We start from the raw sequence: 13,874 nt of genomic DNA on the forward strand, positions 1-13,874 counted from the left end.
TCTTCCTGGCTATGTCTACTCAGCCATCTTGGCCCTTCTCTATTGAGTTTTTTTTTTTTTTTAAACTCCATGGGAAAATTCCTTATCCTTCACAGACACTAACATAATCCCTAACTACTGCAGATCCTGCTGCTAGATTGGATGTTCCTGACGGTCTCTTCTTTCACCACATTGCTAGCATACAGATCATAGTTACTGAGCACAAATCAATTTAAATGGCATTTAAGGAATCAGAACTTCCAAGCCTGCCATGACCAACTCTCACTGTTAAACTTTTTGTATATGACTTACAAGAAAGCTGGGGACTCTTTGTAGCAGCTGTTCGCAAGGTGTGGCCTCTGGGAGACTACTGAGATCCTTTCAGAGTGAGTTTGATTCAAAACTATTTTCACAATCATATTAAGATGCTATTTACTTTTTTTTAAAAAATCATGTTAACACTTGCTCCGATGGCACAAGAGTAATGATGGTTGCACAGATTAAGGCAATGGCACCAAACTGTCCTAGCAGTCAATGCCATGAACTCACAGGGCATTTGAAAATGCCATTTTTACTGAAGAATATAATTGGTGAAGCCATAAAGTTAGTAATAATCCTGGCCCTTGAATATACATTTTTAAAATATTTCTGTGACAAAATGTGCATTATACATTGTTGCTGACTGAAGCACCATAAGTGCCTGTCTCAAGGAAAAGTTTCTGTGTAGTTGTGTGAGTTGTGAGCTCCATTAGCAGCTTCTTCTGCAGAATACTATTTTTACTTGAAGAATGACTGACAAATTATAGCTATTCAGAGTTATTAATCTGGCAGACATTTTCCTGAAAATAATCTAGTGAGCCTGTCACTTTAAGAAAAGCCACAGACTGTATATTTGATGCTAATGTTAAAAATCCAAGCTTAAAAATAACAGAATTCAGAAAGGTTATTTAACACTGTATGCTTGACAGTTTCCCAGCAATTTGAAGGCATTTTTATGAGTCTGATGGTGATATTCTCAAATATGATTTTTTGATAATACATAGTAAAATAGGTCAACTTTGGAAAGATATGCATAATACGGTGCATCAACGTATTTCAAATGACTAATGCATGTTACAAAATCCATTCAAAGCTTTAGACAAACCAATGGACTTTATGTAACAGAGTACAAAACGTGTACTAATATGGTTTCAGATTCTACATGGTTAAGTAAACTTTAAGAATTACTCCTTATAAGTTTTAGTGCAATATCAAATAATAATCACAATTATCTGAAAAGTCTATGTGATATTCCTCTTCTTTTCCATCTATGTATCTGTTTGAGGATAGATTTTCATTCCTCAACAAAACAAAACAAAACACCACCACAACTTAAATACAGAAGCAGCTATGAGAATCCAACTGGCTTCTATTAAGGCAGACATCATAAAGGTTTGTAAAAATGTAAAACAACGACACTTGTTTCTGCACATTTTGTTTTCAAAAGTGTAGTTTTTCACAAAAATATTACTTATATTAACATGCAATGGATTCACTGTTGTTATTTTTGAATAAGTCAATAAATGTCTTAATATTTTCATCTTTAATTTCTAATTAGGTTATTATCAAAGTAGAGATAACCAACGATTTTAAGAGTTTAAATAGGTCTGAGATCAACGTATTTGAAAGCTACTGCCCTGACGTATCAGATTTTAGTCCATTGGTGTCTTGTCATCTTTTAAAAATGGATTCATGCTCGATGAATTGTTTTCAAAATATATTCATTGTTACATAGATTTCTTTTTATTTTTGGTTTATATTAAGAGTAAGCAATTCTAAGGCAGAAGGAAATGGAGAGTCAGAGACAGAAATCACAGTATTTAGGACTTAAAAGGGTAGGAAATTCTTGAAGTGATCTAGCTCAGCGTAGGTTAAGGGGGCACACTGAATAGCATACACACAGAAGAGACAGTTTGGAAATTAGCTTTATTTCAAGACACTTAAAAAATCATATTCACTCCAATTTGATCCTGTAATCTAATAGCTACTAAAAAAACTAAGAAGGATTATTAAAGAATCACAAACTTACCTATACAATCTCCATTTGCATCCTGCTTATAACCCATGTTGCATTCACATCGGTAGCTTGAGACAGTAGGTATACAGCGTCCATTTAAACAAAGGTTAGCATGATGCTTACAGATATCTATTGTCTGGTTCAGAATTGCTATGGAAAATTAAAGCACAATTATATTTAATCATTACAACATGCATTACCTTTATGAATTGATTTTTAAAGGACATTTAATAGTAAATTAATTATGTATATATCATAAGCTCATGTTATTTTCTATTTTATTAAAATTTTAATGTGGAGAATCTAAAAAATATTACTGAGACACACGCTTGCAACTTGTATTTGTTAAGCGACAGATCTGAAAATACTGCCCATAAGGATGTCTTTTTAAAATTACAGGTATGTTCTACCCTATATTTGAGTGCTTTCCATTTCTCCTTTGTAACTCTGCTGAACATTCAGACATAGCAAATTGGCAATATGCCAAAAAGAATAAACATAACACTGTAGGACATCCTTAAATATTATTAGCAAGGGAGTGCTTTTAAAAAGAACGAAGTTAAATGTCAAGTACACAAATGCCAACTCTGGTCTGAAGCCCACGGTTTTCAATTTCTTAAGCAATTTCACAAAACAGGGTGAGGAAAGGAAAGATATGTACATTACAATATTTGGATCGGCACAGAGCAAGACATTCAGTTTATCTCAGTTGAGAAATGGTTCTGGAAAATAAGTTAAGGGGTGCATGAACAGGGCAGCTTTAAATAGCCAAATGAAATTCACTGGAACCAAAAACATGCTTTTTGGTGGTGTCAACTGGATTGGAGTATTACTGGGCTCTCATATGTATTTTCAAAGACCTGGGTCACACACTCTTTTCTCTAATTTAACAGAAAGTTTACAGAACAGAAAAGTAATATTTTCCTATTACATTTTCCCAAATTTAGTATTACTATGTATCGGACCCTGAAATAGGTTTCCCTCTGTCTCTCTCTCTCTCACACACACACACAAACACATACACATACGTGCAAGTATGTCCACACAACCCTTCTGAAAGATTAAAATTATGTTAGATATTATAATATCACTTGAGGCAGCAAACTAAAGAGTCCACAGGAAAACTGACCACTTACTTAGTCCAGTGATGATAGGTCCCTGTCCCCCGGCCCCCACACCGGCTCCCCCAACGCCAGGAGAAAAGCCATTGCCTCCAGGAATGGGGATGAAGCCTGTCCCTCCTGGGCCATAGCCATTGCCATTGCCACTTGGGGCAAAGCCATTTCCCCCAGTGCCTCCAGGTCTGGAACCAGCACTTCCTGGAATCCCTCCCATTGGAAGGCCATCCATGCAAAGTCTGCGATATTCCTCTAGAAGAAAAGAAACTTGAAGTTAAGCACAGGTGAATGTCTTTCTGCATAACAAAAGCAAATATATTTGAGCTCTGGATGAAAGATCAGGAGGTTTAAAAGCTGAATTGAAATACTAACATTCAAAATAATTTAAAAAACAACGCTTGGACAAAAATAAACAGCTTTCAGGTATCTGTCTGATGTTACTATATTAGGTATTATCAAAACTGATTCTAAATAACAATGCTATCTCATTCCCCACAAAAACACTCAAGTCATATTGAAAACACACAAAGGAAGACAAATATGACTTGACTTCAAGAGAAAGAGCAAAATATATACATATATATTTTTGAGACAGGGTCTCACTCTGTCACATAGGCTGGAGTGCAGTGACAAGATCATGGATGGCTGTAGCCTCGACTGCCCAAGCTCATGTGATTCTCCCACCTCAGCCCCGCAAGTATCTGGGATTACAGGCATGCACCACCATGCCCGGCTAATTTTTGTATGTTTTGTAGAGATGGGATTTCGCCATGTTGCCCAGGCTGGTCTTGAACTTATGGACTCAAGCGATCCACCTGCCTTGGACTCCCAGAGCACAAAATACATTACTGTTACTAATTTTCCTAACAGTGTCTGTGCCGAGGAGACTGACAGCCAGCCACGTACCAGAACCTCTGACAGGACAGGCTTCAGGAATGGTTCCAATGCCCCAGCAGCGGCCAGGCTCACAGCAGCACTGCATTTTCGTCATTCTCCCCGGGAGTTCTTGTGCACAGCGACCATTCACCAGGCCCGAGAAACACATGCCTGTTCTCTGATCTGTGCATGTAAAAATAAAACAGAAGATATGGCAGAATTACCTCAGGTTCTTACAACAATCACTGCACATGAGATGAATGTAGGTGAAGTGACTCATACTACTTAATCTCTATTATCTATTCCTTTCTTCACTCTCTTAATTTCTGTCCATTTATTCCTTCCTTTGCTCATTTGACCAGCAAACATTGATTGAGCCAGGGACAGAACAATGAAAGAGGTGGAGCAGATTGGAGGACAGACCACAGTAAGAGCTAAAGTCGGGCAATTCTGAAACTTGAAGGAAAGCAACCACCCAGTCCCAATCCTCAGCCTGGAGATGCGCACTGTCTTATGTCACTGTGATTTTGTGGTTGTCTGTAATGCAGTAATATCTGACTGATTATTTTATAAAAGTTGATCAGAAGCAACATGAAACAGCAACATTTGAGAAGGCAGCTGACTAAAATGAGGGCATGAGCCATAGAAGTATCTGAGGAAAGAGCAGCTTCTGAGGAAGACGAGAATGTGCTTCATGCGTGTGAAGAACGATGGGCCACTAAGACTAGGGAACAGCATGTGGAAAGGAAAGTGCAAGAGCATGAGCTCAGAGAGACAGCAGAGGCTATCACGGATGGTCCTATAGGCCATTAGGAAAGGACCTTGGGATTTCATTTGGATTTCGAGTGGAGGGTTTGGAGATTTCCTGGATGGTTACAATGAGAGAAGACAATGGTTTACATTTTCAAGATCTCTTTGGCTGCTATGAGAACTGACTGTAGTGAGAGCACAGAGAACAGTAAGGAAGACACGAAAGACATTCAGGTGAGAGATGATGGTGGCTTTGATGAGGGTGGCAGCAGTGGAGATGATGAGGCTGAGCAGAGGGCAGATATGTTTTGAAGGTACAGCCAATAGGAACTTGCTTGGGTGTGGGGTATGGAAGAGAAAGAGTCTTAGTCATTTCCTAAGTTTTTGACTTACACAGCTGACATGGGGATGGCAAGGGAAGAAACAGGATTAGAGAACACAAGACAAGGCTCCTCTTTAAAACATGTTACATTTGGAATGTTAAATAAATGAGCCTGGAATGAAGAAGCATAGTCACGCTGAATCTGTGAATTGTCAGTGTATATATGTCATTCTAAGCCAGAGCTGGAAGAGACAGTTTCAAGAACTAGGGAAAACTGATTGTGCCAAACTAGGTATTGAGAGGCAAAATAAGGTGATCATTCAGAGGTACGCAGTTTGGCAGGGCTGCTATGGGTAAAGAGTCTGTGCATTATCCAGTAGGATTTGATGTAAGGAAGTGACATGATCAAATATGACTGTAACAGAGATCACTCTGACAGCAGGATACACAATGGATCAAAATGATCAGATAAAGCCTAGAAGACAGGTTTGATGATTGCAAAAGGCTGCATAAAATGCAAATTTGCATAGGGATAAATTATCAATATCATCTGTAAACTCTACAGGTTTTAACTGAAACTGCCGTTATAGTAACCAATGGAAAAAAATGTGAGCTTAATTAACAACATATTATTCTACCCTATGAAGATGCTTTCAAAGTTGTTTTGTCTATGGTCACAAGAAGAAAGATGTATCACAGCAATCGGGATCTGCGTATCAATAATGAAGATGAAACTGTTAACTGCTTATAATTCCATTAACAGGTAAAGTTAAAATTTTTAGCACTGGATACAGAGTTTAAAGTAAGCATATTATGTCCTCTAATGGCCCATATATAGCATGCCTCAGGTTGCTTTTAAACTATCATAAAATAATTGAATTACCTTTAATATACTCTGTATAAGAATCGAACAGTTCCTTCTATTTCTCCCCCAAAGTCCCAGTATGACCCAAAACCGAGCACTAAATGTGATGTATGCACACATACTTAAAGGCACTGCAGAAATTTCAAAAACTTGAGTTGGATTTGGACAGGCTGTCATTAGGAATAATTTCACAGCTAAGTTTCTATTCCTAAGAATAATCAAAGGAAACAGTTTTTGGAATATTCATTTTATGAACCCAAAGTATCATATACTACCTCCTCAAGACCAGGATGTAAATTAAGATAAGAAAGTTCCAAACTCTTTTTTTTTTTTTTTTTTTGAGACGGAGTCTCGCTGTGTCACCCAGGCTGGAGTGCAGTGGCCGGATCTCAGCTCGCTGCAAGCTCCATTACTAAGTTGGCAGATACATACGAATATATTATTTTCAATTAGCACAAAGAGACAAAGAATTTGAAATGTTAAAAAGAGGTCAAGAAATACGAAGGTGAGAATGAAAAGCTAATTGGATGTACACCTGTGTACATCTGATATGCTTTGTCTGTATCCCCACGAAATCTCATCTTGAATTCCCACATGTTGTGCGAGGGACCTGGTGGGAGGTGACTGAATCATGGGGGCAGGTCTTTCCTGTGCTGTTCTTGTGATAGTGAATAAGTCTCAAGAGATCTGATGGTTTTAAAAACGGGAGTTTCCCTGCACAAGCTCTTCTCTTGTCTGCCACCACGTGAGTCATGCCCTTCACCCTGCATCATGATTGTGAGGCCTCCCCAGCCATGTGGGACTGTAAGTCCAATAAACCTCTTTCTTCTGTAAATTGCCCATCTCAGGTATGTCTTTATCAGCAGCGTGAAAACAGACTAATACAACATCTAATAAGAGTACTAGGAAGAGTAATAAGCAGAATGGGAAAGAAGCAGTATTTAATGGATGCTTAGAACTTTCTAGCAATGTCGTAAAACCTCAGATTTAAAAAGTCCAATGCATTCAAAGTAGGATAAATAAAGAGAGATCCACAATTAGACATACCACTGGGAAACTGTAGAACTACAAAAGTGAAGATCTTGAAAATAGGTGGAAAAACAAGACAGATCACCTGCTAAGAAATGGTATTTTTAAAAAACCAGTGGTTGACTTCTTAGCACCAATGGATGCCAGAACACAATGAAATAATATCTTAGTATACTCTGATAAAATAACTGTCAACTGAAAATTATGTACTGTGATAAATCATGTTTTTAGGGGGCAAATTACGGTCATTTTCAAGAAAACAAAACCAGAGTTTTCTACCAAGAGTTTTTTGATAAAGAAAATGTTGAAAGAGGTACTTCAGGCAAAAGAAAAAGATCCCAATGGAAGGACTGAGATATAGGAAGAAATGATGAGCAAAAAATATTAAATTTTTTAATAATTTTTTATGGGTAAATATAAATAAGTACTAACATATTAAACAATAATGATTAAGTTGTCACATATAGGTAATGGCAATATACTAGATTTTAAAAAGTTGTGAAGGGAAGATCAAAGTTTAACCAATTAAATATTCTTTTATTGTTTATATATAGGTAAACATATAGATTAATTTTAGACTTTAGTTTAAATATGCATCTTAAAACAGCTAGGATAGCCACTGAAGCCACAGAAATAAAGTATATAACTTCTTAACAAATAGGAGAAAGAGAATCGAGTTCATGGCAGCAGGTTGGGGGGATCCTGAATAAATCTAAAAGAAACCAAGAAAGGAGAAAATATACAAAAAAAGCAAGATAAATAGGAAGCACAAGGACTATGGTAAAAATAAAAACAAATATATCAGTACTATAATAAATACACATGGATTTAAATCTCAGTTGAAAAGACAAAGATTTACAGACTGTAAAAATAAAACAAAAAATAGATACAGACTGTTTAAAAGAAATGCATTTAAAACATAAGGAAGGGGAAAGATTGAGAGGAAAAATACATAGTAGGTATATACTTCCCACTTCTGATACCACTCACAAAATGTGATACAAAATAAACCCAAAGAAAATAGTTAGGAATAGACCAAGAATAAAGAAACAATTAGAGTCAATACATAATTTTAAAATGGTTCAATTCATCAGGAAAATATGACAGATACTTTTAAACATTTATCACCTATAGCATAGCATCAAGCTATGTAAAATAAAAATTTACAAGACTACATGGAGAAACTGAGAAATCTACCTCCACAGTGGAAAATTTACATGACTTTTTCGGTAATAGATATAGTAGACAAAATTCTGTAGGTACAAAGAAAAATTGAATAGTACAATTAAGTTTGATCTAATGGATATATCTAAAATCTAGCATCCAGCAGCTGGAGAATACCCATCTTTTTCGAGTCCATAGGGAAGACTTATAAAAATAAATCATTTGCTAAACCATGAAGCAAATATTGTACCAGAATATTTCCAAGAATTGGTATCAACTCGTAATATTCTTGGACCACAATGTATGAAATGAAGCTGGAAATCAATAACAAAATAAACAAGAAAACATCCTATAGTTCTAAACAACTCATGGACCAAATACAGTCTCACATTGAAAATAAGGTAATATGTATAAAAATGCTGATATGGTTTGGTTGTGTCCCCACCCAAATCTCAACTTGAATTGTATCTCCCAGAATTCCCACACGTTGTGGGAGGGACCCAGAGGGAGGTAATTGAATAATGGAGGCTGGTCTTTCTCATGCTATTCTCATGATAGTGACTAAGTCTCACAAGATCTGATGGGTTTATCAGGGGTTTCTGCTTTTGCTTCTTCCTCATTTTCTCTTGCCGCTGCCATGTAAGAAGTGCCTTTTGCCTCCTGCCCTGATTCTGAGGCCTTCCCGGCCATATGGAACTGTAAGTCCAATTAAACCTTTTTTTCTCCCCAGTCTCTGGTATGTCTTTCTCAGCAGCAAGATAACAGACTAATACAAATGTCAAGCACAATGTTGCAAGTACTTATCAGGAATCCATTCTATACCAGTCCCGAGACTTTGTGAGTATGCAATGATCTTGAGAGGGGTTCACAAATGCATATTTACATTGAACATTACAACGTGAGTAATACTTTGCAGTTTATTGGCACTACCATGATTCACATTTACGAATATGCCACTGTAGCTAATAAAATCCAAATTCATTTACAATTATTACTAAATACCCAAGAACATTTTCATTATGTATGCTCTCACAAATACTAAATTATCATAATGTGGGGATCTGAAGTACTTTTTTTATGTTAAAGAGGGGTCTTTAAATTAAAAAAAATTCACAACTGGCTGGGCACAGTGGCTCACACCTGTAATCCCAGCACTTGGGGAGACTGAGGTGGGCGGATCACGAGGTCAGGAGATAGAGACCATCCTGGCCAACATGGTGAAACTCTGTCACTATCAAAATACAAAAAATTAGCCCACCATGGTGGCACGTTGCTGTAGTCCCAGCTACATGGGAGGCTGAGGCAGGGTAATCACCTGAACCCAGGAGGTGGAGGTTGCAGTGAGCTAAGATCATGCCACTGCGCTCCAGCCTGGCGACTAGCAAGTATCCATCTCAAATAATAATAATAATAACCATTGTTCTACACAGTTTGGAAACCGCTGGTCAGTCCTATAATGTATGTACTGAAGGAAACTAAGCCATAGGTGAGAGGATGGAGAGGCAGCAACAGAGGATTGCAAAGTAAATTGTAACTTTTTTTCATAAATTCCACAATTAGCCTTTTCTAGTAACAACAAGGAGGCAAGCAACCTACTTCTCATTCCTTCAGCCAAAACCTACCAGGATGAGACACACACTGGTGTAGCGTCTCATAGTTAAGGTCTCCAAAAAGGCATATTACAAAGCAAATCAGAGCCTAGGAATTACCCCTTTCCTTTGTATGAGATTTCATGGCCCTTAGAAAGCACTGTATTAAAAACTGTATCATGTGGAAGAATATTAGAAATAAAAAAGTCACCTGATAGAAATAAGAGTAGTCCAGGCACACTATCCCTTGAAACAGGGAATCATTAGGGGCAAAGGCAGATGAAAAGCTGTAAAAACTAAATTCTTCTAATGCTTGCTATACGTTTAACTTGCTATATGTTTAACTTGCTATATGTTTAACTTGCTATACGATGTTTAACATCTAATGCTTGCTATATGTTTAACTTGCTATATGTTTAACTTGATATACGTTTAACTTGCTATATGTTTAACTTGCTATACGATGTTTAACATCTAATGCTTGCTATATGTTTAACTTGCTATATGTTTAACTTGCTATACGTTTAACTTGCTATATGTTTAACATCTAATGCTTGCTATATGTTTAACTGTAGAATTGATGTGTCCTAAGTAATGAAAACAAGTCTATTCCTCTAATCATTTTCTATCGCCCTTACTACATTTCCTGAACAAGGCTTATAAGGAGTAATATTTACAGTCACACTGAGAAAAAGGAAGTAATTCATCTCCTCTGATTAAAATATATATCTATCTTGAAATGTAATAAAGGTACACTTCTCAGAGTTTGTTTCATGGCTTGACATTTAGTGTAAACTTGATTTAAGAGAACTAATAGTTAATTATACAATGTGATGAAAACTTGGCAAAAATTAGGGATTGTACCTTGAAATAAATGTCTCCTGTGGAATGAAGTTTGCTCATTAAAAAATGAAGGGTTCAGCCAGAAAACACCAATGACGTAAGTCCAGGTCAGAAAAATAGTGATAGACGGAAGGTGTTCGGTAAATAGCAGCCACTGTCTCATGCTTTGTCTCCTGAGACTGGATGCCTGCACTCAGCCCTTTGCTGGTCTGGTTCCAGCCTGGGTTCCCCTTGATTGATTCTGCGGATTCTTACTACTCCGAAAATACTTTCATGTTTACATTGTTGAAGAGTAACTACAGAACTCGGAGTAATGAAAAGGAACCAGTGTGTATCCCAGGTTTATTTCCTCCTTTAAAATAGTGAATGACATGCTTCTTCCTAACTGTAAGGAAAACTTCTCCTTCTAAGACACTTACTCCTTTCTTAATTAAAACTAATATCCTTGTTCCCACCAATAGCTTTTATATAATTCTGAAGCTAAAACCAAAGCACTATTTAGTATACTCTTCCATTTCTGGTTCCCTCTTTAGTTAAATAATTTTAGGAATTTTGGGTTCTCCAGGTGTTTTGTTTCAAATGCACACATGCATGTGGAATCAACACCCAGCATTACATAAAGTGCTGTGTAATACATAAATAATTGTGTACCTTGCTCTTTTCTTGAAAAATGAAAAAAAAAAAAAAAACATACACTGGTCATCACTTCTGCCTCAAACTTCTTCTTATATTAGTATAACATTTTTTCACATTATGTTTTCAGGTTTTTGTTTTTTGTTTTTTGTTTTTTTTTGAGACGGAGTCTCACTCTGTCGCCCAGGCTGGAGTGCAGTGGTGCGACCTCCACTCACACTGCAAGCTCCGCCTCCCGGGTTCACGTCATTCTCCCGCCTCAGCCTCCCGTGTAGCTGGGACCATAGGCGCCCGCCACCACGCCCGGCTGCATCCGCCCGCCTCGGCCTCCCAAAGTGCTGGGATTACGGACATGAGCCACCGTGCCCGTCCAGGTTTTGTTTTTTCAAGAATACTCCACAGCAGTATTGTGCACTAACACGTTTGGAAGGCTTGAGGAAATGCCTTAGCATGCTGTGGCACCATCATATTACTGGAAGAATTTCTAAATGCTTAATCCCATTTTCTGAACTTAACTGGCACTTTTGGGTCCTGTGCTTAAGTTAGGGTCCTTTCTCACTCTGTATACACAATAGCAGCAGACACATCATCCTGCACACAGAAGTTGCTCACTGCTCTTTGCCAATGCGTTATTTATTGCTAGCTGCCAGCCATTCTTCTGTGCCTATATAACAATGTGGAAATTAGGTATTAATCATTCCTTGGACATGACCATGACAGTTACTTCCAAAATTACTTAAGGCTCATTAAGTGGTGCTATTTAAAACACTTTTTAGAGAAATATTATTAGGTACGTTTTAACTCCTTTTTTTTTTTTTTTTGAAACTGGCATATGTTAGTGTTCTATGCCAAAAAAAAGTTCTTTCCTGGATATTTAAAAAGATGATTAAACACACTAGATAGATAAATCAGAAATTTGACTTTTACATTTAGTATACAATGAAAGCGGAAAATTATCATGTCTTATAATTAAATTGCCCAGTTAAACTCTCCTGCCAAGTGAAACTGTTTTCCGGCACACAAAAGAAACGGGATCAAGTTTATTGATGCTTTATCATGTGGTATACACTCAGAATGTCTGTGTTAACTAGAATAAGGAATTAAGGCAACATTCAGCAAATGTTACTTTCAGCACATGTGAGCTCTCAGAATAAAGCTGCAGATAGCACACAGTTTAGTATAAAAAAAGCTCTAAGTCATCCAACTCTTTATCATTAGCATACATGTGGTTAGAAAATAAATAGTGTGGGAATATCTCCAACATATATAATTCAACCAAATAAATTCAATCTGAGAAAATACAGACTCAGAATTTTAAAAATCAAAGATCTCATTCACATTAAAATGTTAGATTAATTTTTTCTCATGTATGGAAAACACATACATATTCCAAATATAGCACAGTTATTCAAAACATTTTTAAGCTGCTTACTTAACTGTAACACTGGTTTTGTAATTCTGGAGAGCCATTCTCCCTTCCCTAGAGACCCCCCCTTTGTTCCTAGTGTTCAGGATGTTGACAGTGAAATGAATGGGACTTCTGGTTAGCGCAGGACTTAGCTTTCCGAACCTCAAGTTAGCTCTTGCCTTATGAGCATCCAGGACCGTAATTCAGTGGCACAACATCATGTCCAAAGAGATGCCAAAGGCTGCAAGGCCGCCATAATCAATATGAAGTTCTTACATCAATATCATCTCATTCATTCATTGTTTGTTTCTGTTCGTTCAGAAGATATTTACTGAGCACAAACTTTTATGCAAGATGCTTATTACATAAAGTCCAGGGTCCATGAAGCTGTGTAAGACAGGGCCTAACATAGCACACAGTCTAGCCAGTGAGTAACGCACAAGTACCTGTGACAATGCAGTAAACCCTAAAATGAAGCAAATCGAAACATATTATGGGTGGGGCTGATTAATTTTGCCCAAGAAGAAAATGCAGGTTAGTTGAAATGGCTATAAGGAAAAGCAATACTGGCCAGAGGTCATGGCTGATGCCTTTAATTCCAGCACTTTGGGAGGCCGAGGCAGGTGGATTACCTGAGGTTAAGAGTTCGAGACCAGCCTGGCTCACATGGGAAAACCCTGTCTCTACTAAAAATACAAAAATTAGCCGGCGTAGTAGCGCATGCCTGTAAAACCAGTTACTCAGGAGGCTCAGGTGGGACAATCACTTGAACCCAGGAGGCAGAGGTTGCAGTGAGCTGAGATGGCGCCACTGTATTCCAGCCTGGATGACACGGCTAGACTACATCTCAAAAAAAAAAAAAAAAAAAGAAAGAAAAAGAAAAATGATACCTAATTTGGGACTTAAAGGATGAGCTGGATTTTAATGAGCATAGAAGGGGAAAATCAAGATGCTTCAGGCAGAGGGGGTACTGTCGGCAAAGGCATGGCAGTGTGGTCGTACAGCAATGAGGGAAATATGCGTATGAGGAGGCAAGTGGTTAGAGATGAGTCCGGAATACAAGTTAGGTCAGGTTGTAAAGGGCTCTGGATGTCTGAGTAGAGACTTAGGACTTTATAACATAAGGAGGCAAGAAATAAAAAGAGTTTATCTTAATTTCATGGTAAATCAAATCTTCCATTGAAGAAAAACCACCTTAGTAAATCATTAGGTATGTTGGTCTTATCTGAATAAAATGAGGAT

The 13,874-nt window shown here is 37.4% G+C and overlaps 1 protein-coding gene across 1 annotated transcript in view; it reads right to left on the reverse strand.

The window, feature by feature from the left end:
* Nucleotides 1-13,874, reverse strand: part of FBN2 (fibrillin 2) — a 276,012-nt gene that overhangs the window by 130,572 nt on the left and 131,566 nt on the right. Inside the window, exons 9-11 of the mRNA XM_011942098.1 lie at nucleotides 4,060-4,212; nucleotides 3,172-3,405; nucleotides 2,048-2,185 (exon numbers count right to left, since the gene is read on the reverse strand). Of these exons, the coding sequence (XP_011797488.1) occupies nucleotides 2,048-2,185; nucleotides 3,172-3,405; nucleotides 4,060-4,212 (525 nt within the window). The remainder of the gene's footprint in view (nucleotides 1-2,047; nucleotides 2,186-3,171; nucleotides 3,406-4,059; nucleotides 4,213-13,874) is intronic.

This window comes from Colobus angolensis, unplaced genomic scaffold (assembly GCF_000951035.1).
Source record: "Colobus angolensis palliatus isolate OR3802 unplaced genomic scaffold, Cang.pa_1.0 Scaffold206, whole genome shotgun sequence".
Taxonomy (NCBI): Eukaryota; Metazoa; Chordata; class Mammalia; order Primates; family Cercopithecidae; genus Colobus; species Colobus angolensis.